Consider the following 7,511-nt stretch of genomic DNA (forward strand, 5'->3'; position numbering starts at 1 on the left):
AGCCAACATAGAGGATGGATGGAATTATATGGTCAGTGTTTGAAACAGACATGTTGAGTCTTAAGCTGATCAGCCAATCAGCCGATTGATTATCTGCAAGACTTGTGACCATCCACTGGTGGGATATAATGAAGTATATTTGTCATGTATCTGTACTTGATCTGAATTATTTTAAGGTATAATTTACTTTTACCCCAATACAAATATCAGTTGAGGCACAACTGTTAGAAATTGGATGCAATACAAAAGTTGTGAACTCCAGGAGCCAGTGTCTGAATACTGATGAAACAGCCCCCTCTGCTGGACACCAACCTTAAATGCAGACCCATTTTAATACTAACTGTAAAATATAAAAATGTACAGCAGAAATGATGAGGATGGTTTTTATTTAATGATAATTCGGGACAAACAGTCTTGTTGCACATGTTCAGCTTCTCGGTACACTGGAAAATAATCAAAGATTATCACTGATTTTTCAAAGTAAAAGAAGTTTTGTTTGTAAGTCATGAACATGTATCTTTCTTTCTTGTACAACAACATTCTGTCAACAGGTGAATCAGCGAAATGAGAAATTAGGAAAATCCTGAGCATTAACGTCATCTATCAATTCCAAAATAAAGCCATAATTATATCCTTCATGTTTAAAAAATATACATTTTTGGTCATCAGTGTGCAGCCACGCTGTCCACTCACAATCTACCACGAGGTTATCAGTACAAAAAACAACCAATCAATATCAAATCAAGTAAATTGTGAACAAACATCAGTCACTTTATCCCCCACACAGGCTGCTATCTCTTCTTAAGGCAGATGGATACGAACCCTTAACTCCTCCCCCCAGACCTCTACCACACACATCAGCCTACACCAGGGCTCAAATTCACATACCACGATATTACCAGAAAACATAAAAAAGGACAAACGGTTGGCGGCTGTGCCACAAACCTTCCTTAGAGGCTTTAGTGTGAGAGTCTCAGCTCCATAATAAATATGTAGGCTCCTCCCTCCTGTCGGACCGGGTCTGGCTTCACGTCTCGCTGCCAGGTCTCTGTCGGTGGACGGGGGTGTTTCCTGGAGAAGGTGGCGGCTGACACGCCCACGGTCACATGGTCCTCAGTTGTCAGCGGCTGCGGCGGAAGGGGGGGCTGAGGTTTCTGAGACGTCCAAAGAAGCGACTTCACTGCTGTTCTCCACCGACAGCTCCTGTATGGAGTCCGTGGCCTCCTGCACCGCGGCGCTCTCGTCTGAAACATCACATTACATTACATTACATTACATTTCATTTAGCTGACGCTTTTATCCAAAGAGACTTACAATAAGTGCATTCAACCCTGAGGGTACAAACCAAGAACAACAAGAATCAAGAAAGAAACACAAACACAGCTCGGAACTGGAGGTCGGACCTTCCTGTTGCTCTGAGGGCAACAGGAGGTTATGTGCAGCCATATAGTTTTATGAACCTCACATGCAATGGACAAGACATGTTCATGTTTTCATCCGTGTCTATTTGTTTTTACTGTCAACTATTTACTGTCAACTGGAAAACTACAAAACAAATTTCCATGATGGTATATGGTCCCAAAAACTTGGATTGAAAATTGGAATTCGAGTCCTTTGCATGTTTTTCAATGCAAATAATGCTGGATATTTGATAAAACTAGAAATTCAAAGCTCCATAAAGCCTTAAAATTATCTTTTTTGAAAAATATCTGCATCCATTACTGACTGACACTAGTTAGTTTGCAGACAGATTAAACTTGAAGTCGTTAGAATCACTGTGGTATCGATGCTACTTCTGTTCACTATGGAGTATTCACCTCTTATTGTGAAACTTTCTTTTGTAACAAGCGATAATTCGTTTCATATTTGTGTCATAGAAACATAAACGCACCATTTGTCTGCTGCATCCTGAGTCTGGCTGATTCTTCTTCTTGTGCCTCTCTCTGGTCCTGAAGCTGCTTACAAACTTTCTTGTGGGTGAACCAGTGCATCTTCTGACAGTCCTGGTCGCAGTAGATCACCTGGTGGACAAAAGGTTTTATTATAATAGGAAAGTTATGAAAAGTATTTCGTCGTGTCTTATGGGAAAATCTTAATTGTCACTCTTCTTTAATTTTGTTATGTACAAAGTGAAAATAATCCTATGTAGATAAAAGACATTTCTGCAGAAGGTCAACAATGAAACACCTTGACCCATAGATCATTGGTTTATAAGGTAAACATCTTGTTCACATAAAACTTATCTCACATATAAACTGATTTAGTTGCTGCAGTTTGAATCTCTCACCATTTTACAGATGGAGCATCTCTTCTCGGCTCCTTTCTCTCCACACGACGTACAGAACTCTGCGTCCATGAAGCCGACCTGACCCGTGATGGCCTGAGTCAGCACAGACAGAGCCGTGGGGTCATTCCCCTGAAAGACAAGCACAGACAAACCTGTTCAACATCTACAAGAGGCTCTCACTCAATCTAAATTCTCTTTTAATAAACGACTCCAGACTCACGATGTCCACGGGGGCGATGCTCCGGACCAGCTGCTGCAGCAGAGTGGCGTCGCAGTACGGGAACTTACGAATACATTCCCTGATGAACTTCTCTTCATAGACAGGGAAGCCATCGCTGTCTCGGCCTTTCAGCAAACTGCAAGAGAGAGAGAGAGAGCAGGGAGATATCAGGAAAACCTTAACGTTGGAAAAAACCCAGCACTTTAACACAACATCAAAAGAAATTAGTTTTAAAACTAAAAACTACGTGAATGCAGCCAAACAGCGATACTCTTAAAATCTACTCCACCTCAGATTCATTTAACATTTCAGTTTTCTAACAGTTGACGTCTGTAATGACACTCGCCTCTTGACGAGTCCGTCCAGCTTGTCCTCGCGGTTCTTCAGGAAGGACGCACACTTCCCCAGCACGCAGCTGATGTAGTGCATCTTCATGGCGAGCACCTCGTTCATGTCCTGCTGCTTGATGCACTTCTCACAGATGAGCTCCATCACCCGGCGACACTTCTCCAGAGCCTCCACCTCGGCCAGCAGGGGGTTCTCCTTCACCAGCATCACCATCTGGGGAAACACAAGAATTCAGATTGCACCAAAAACTTGTTATGTATTTTGACTAGGGTTGCAAAATTCCGGGAATATTCAAAGTTGGAAACTTTCCATGGGAATTAACGGGAATTAACGGGAATTAACGGGAATAAACTGGAAATGTTGTGGGTAATTTATTCTTACTGTATTTACCTTGTCATATACAGACATAAATATAAACATTTTGTTATGTCATAGGCTGATTTGAGCCCTGAGGAAACTTTGGGCACTTGACTATATGCTTCTGCATCGTTGTGTCATTCTTAACATAGGTCTTTGCACAGTATTTGTAAATGTACACAGCCTTTCCTTCTACATTGGATGGGGTGAAATGTCAATTGATGGATAAATGAATGGAAATAGGCTAGATGAACAGATGAACAATCTTCAATCAGCATGCTAATATATTTTCCCAGTAATATCATGGAAACTTACCTGACTAGTCCTGCACACTACAGCAGGCCTCAGTAGCCCTGCTGTAGAGTGAAGGATGCTGGGAGTTATCTGTGCATGTGATGGAAGAATGCACAGTGGAGGGTTGAAATTCAACGTTCCATACATCTTTAAAATAGAGTTTTGAATGATGTTTTTATTGCTCAGCGTTTAATTTGCATAGTTTTTTTTTTTTTCAAAATTCCCAAAATTCCCGAACTTAATATTCCCGTGAAAAGTTTCCGGAAAGTTTCCGGAAATTTACCTGAAACTTTCCGCCCCTTTGCAACCCTAATTTTAACACAACTTTCAATGAGCAGTCTTTTATTTCCTCAAACCATTTTATGTAAGTTAAGTTTATTCATATAGCATTTTAATTTAATAGCTGTACAGGGACACAAACAGGTAAAATCTGAACATATATTTATATATATATATAGGTCTCGAGGTGTCGTACCTTGACCGGGTTCAGGTTGGTGCTCATGATGACCTTGTGGAGGGGTCCGGCCAGTTTGGACGGCAGCTTCGGCTCCTTCTCCAAACCCTGCGGCCTGGTGTAGTAATCGAGTCGGGCCCGTGAGAAGAAGTTGTTTATCACCGTGACGCAGTCGTGTTGCCCTGAGGACGGAGACAGGAAGTGGAAACATGAATAGGTCACATGTTGAGGTCGAGACAGAGCTACATTCACGTAAAGAAGTGGCCCCTCGTCCTTGTGTGCATGATGTATTAACTGAAAACAACTGTGTGAGTCAGGACTAGGGTTGCAAAGGGGCGGAAAGTTTCCGGTAAATTTCCGGAAACTTTCCACGGGAATATTAAGCTCGGGAATTTGGGGCACACTACAGCAGGGCTATTGAGGCCTGCTGTAGTGTTCAGGACTAGTCAGGTCAGTTTCCATGATATTACTCGGGAAAATATATTAGCATGCTGATTGAGGATTGTTCATCTAGCCTATTTCCATTCATTTATCCATCAATTGTAAAATCTTTTTTCAGACTATTCCAATTGTTTGGCTAACTATTTATATCTCTGGCATTGCATCAGTGTTTTTTTTACAAACTTTTTTCTCATCTTATTCTACAGAACAATGCCACGTGCACTCTCTCATGTGTGGAGACATTTCACCTCATCCAATGTAGAAGGAAAGGCTGTGAACATTAGCCAATACTGTGCAAAGACCTATGTTAAGAATGACACAACGATGCAGAAGCATATAGTCAAGTGCCCAAAGTTTCCTCAGGGCTCAAATCAGCCTATGACAAAACAAAATGTTTATATTTATGTCTGTATATGACAAGGTAAATACAGTTAGTATAAATTACCCACAACATTTCCAGTTTATTCCCGTTAATTCCCGTTAATTCCCGTTAATTCCCGTATATTCCTGTTAATTCCCATGGAAAGTTTCCAACTTTGAATATTCCCGGAATTTTGCAACCCTAGTCAGGACAGATCACATCCGTACCGACAAAGGCAGCCATCTGTGCCGCGGTCCTTCCGACAGAGTTGACCACATCCGTTTCCGCCCCCGCGTCCAACATCATCCATGTGATGTCGGTCTTCCCTGCAGGCACAGAGGAGGACAAGTCACAACACATCCACAGAGGGACTTTCCAGACCAACAGAGGAGGAGGATTTTAATGATTTTGACTTGCTACGCTGAGGTGGTACCTGACAGTCCGGCGAACATCAGCGCCGTGTACCCGTGCTCGTGCTCGTTGCAGTTCACGTCGGCTCCGTGCTGCAGCAGCAACCTGCACATGTCGGCCTTTCCTTTGTAGGCAGCGTGCATGAGAGGGGTCATCCCGTACTGTGGACGAGACAAGAAGGCTGAAGAGCTCTGTGCACATCACATCGAACACATCACTTTATCAGGAAAACTAAAAGGTATCTACAAGAACAGTAGAGTTTTAACGTGAATATGAATGTCTTTATTAAGATCACTAACAAACCAGCGTTGCAATGTCGCCTCTGATAAGTTTAAACTCTATAACAGCTCATTAGTTCGGCTATATTTCACAGTAGATGATCAGACTTGTTGATCCACTGGAAGTGTCCAGAAGCTTCTGAAAAGACTGACATGGCTTCAGTTACCTAACAGAACATGTGAGTGAAACACCTGATTGTGACAGGTGAACACAAAGAGCGACAGACAGAGAGAAGGAGGATCTCCTCCAGGGCTCTTCAGCCTGAAGACTCAAGTCCTCTTGTCCCTCACACATGTCCCCAAACAAAGGACGAGCTCTGCTGGAGGAACTCATCATGTTGTCAATCGTACGTTGCACAAGCGGCTTCAGCGTCTCTGATGTGTTCGTGACACATGACAGTTCTGAGGTTATGAAAACAGTCGAGTCAGGGAATAAACACGAGAGGAGCTGTTCACCTGCCGGGTCATTTGATGCAGGAAACATATGAGAATGATATAACACATGAATGAAAATGTAATGAGTTGGTAATTAATTAACAGGTGAATAAAATAAATGATGTTTAATGGTCCTGAAAAACTGCAGATTTAAACCTTTAAACAAAAACTGAACAAATTATTTAACAATGTTTTTTATACTCACATCAGATTGTATTCAATGCACTTTAAGCTAATTTCTTTAGTTTTAAGTTTATTTGAGATTTCTGGACTGCAGTGTATATATTCTCTGTAACTTATTTTACTTTATATATGATTTCTGTTGCCTAAACTGTTCTATTTACACTTGCAATTGTTCTCTTGTGTTCCTCATTTTGACTATTTATCACTGTAACAAGTGAATTTCAACATGTATATTATCTTATCGGCCTCAAATATATTAAAAAGCTTAATATGAATTAACATGAAAATGTTAAATCAAGTGTTCTACACTTTTTAAGTCACGATCGTCATGTTGTGATTTTTAAATTTATTTTATTGGTTGTTTTGTTACCTGTGCTTATAGAAATATTACTAAACACTAAATCGACACCTCAGCCCCCTCCCTTGGGATTTAGGAGGGATTAAAGCTTTTTTAATCTGTAGATATAGATATAGATATTATAGATATAAATATAGATCACTTTGTTACCTCATCCAAACAGTTGACTCTGACATCTTTACACCCCAGCAGCCTCGACGCTTCCTGAACGTTTCCTAGAAACACACAACTTGGTATTAAAGGAATGAAACACAACACACAGCTCTTCCAGCAGATCACACAACTCCACACCCTGCACCCCGAGGTGATGTTACACACACTGACAGCCACTGACCCACAACACACTCTGCTGTACACACTCACAAAGCAAACACTTGTGTACAAACAACTTATTATTCATGCTACAGGTGGAGATGAAGACAGGAAGCTGCACATCCCTGGCTGCTAGCTAGCATTAGCTACCGTTAGCTTCCCCCCCTCGAACTAACCACTGACTGAATGAAGAGTTGTGATTTAGCATAGAGCAACTCACAACGAGCAGAACTGACAGTGTGTTGTGTTGTTTTGTGTGTCTGTCATTACAACTCGAGCTAACAGGAGCTAGCTGCTGCTGCATGCTTTCCTGAGGGATTAGCATTAGCCGGTTGGGTGGGGGGGCTTGGCTTACCTGCAGTGATGACCTGGAACAGCTCCTTCTCGCTGGGGGACAAGTCTCCTTTCTTCGGCGAGGACATGTCGGTGGTTGTCGGTGGAGGACGAGGGGACAGGAGGGACAGACAGAGACGTGTGGTCGGTGTGAAGCGAGGCTGTGAGTGAGTGAGAGAGAGAGAGAGGAGAGAGAGAGGGGGGAGAGAGAGAGAGAGAGAGAGAGAGAGAGAGAGAGAGAGAGAGAGAGAGAGAGAGAGAGAGAGGCTAAAGCTAGCTGGGGCCAGCTGTCATGTGGACTGTACCACTGTCAGCAGGGGGGGTGTTACATCACAATACTTCAACCCGATTATAACAGAGTCATTATGGTGACGTAACACAATCATAATATGTGTTTTCTCAAAATTAACTCCCGATAAATGGAAGAGGTTTGATGGTA

The 7,511-nt window shown here is 42.1% G+C and overlaps 1 protein-coding gene across 1 annotated transcript; it reads right to left on the bottom strand.

Moving 5' to 3' along the window:
* Positions 1-386: 386 nt before the first annotated feature.
* Positions 387-7,254, bottom strand: ankmy2a (ankyrin repeat and MYND domain containing 2a). Its single transcript, XM_061081250.1, has 10 exons — positions 7,095-7,254; positions 6,578-6,642; positions 5,196-5,334; positions 4,990-5,088; positions 3,982-4,142; positions 2,854-3,068; positions 2,508-2,643; positions 2,288-2,416; positions 1,892-2,021; positions 387-1,244 (listed from the first exon to the last, which is right to left on the bottom strand). Exons 1-10 carry the CDS (start codon positions 7,159-7,161, stop codon positions 1,114-1,116), a joined length of 1,272 nt encoding a protein of 423 aa, XP_060937233.1. The 5' UTR covers positions 7,162-7,254; the 3' UTR covers positions 387-1,113.
* Between the last annotated feature and the right edge of the window lie 257 nt (positions 7,255-7,511).

This window comes from Limanda limanda, chromosome 11, assembly GCF_963576545.1.
Source record: "Limanda limanda chromosome 11, fLimLim1.1, whole genome shotgun sequence".
NCBI lineage: Eukaryota > Metazoa > Chordata > Actinopteri > Pleuronectiformes > Pleuronectidae > Limanda > Limanda limanda.

Bases quoted from the DNA above. Each gene is read 5' to 3' on its own strand.
- ankmy2a (XM_061081250.1), bottom strand. From the start codon at position 7,161: ATGTCCTCGCCGAAGAAAGGAGACTTGTCCCCCAGCGAGAAGGAGCTG. The intron at 6,643-7,094 runs GTAAGCCAAGCC...GTGTGTTTCTAG, and splicing joins GTTCCAGGTCATCACTGCAG to GAAACGTTCAGGAAGCGTCG. The intron at 5,335-6,577 runs GTAACAAAGTGA...TCTCGTCCACAG, and splicing joins GAGTCAACTGTTTGGATGAG to TACGGGATGACCCCTCTCAT.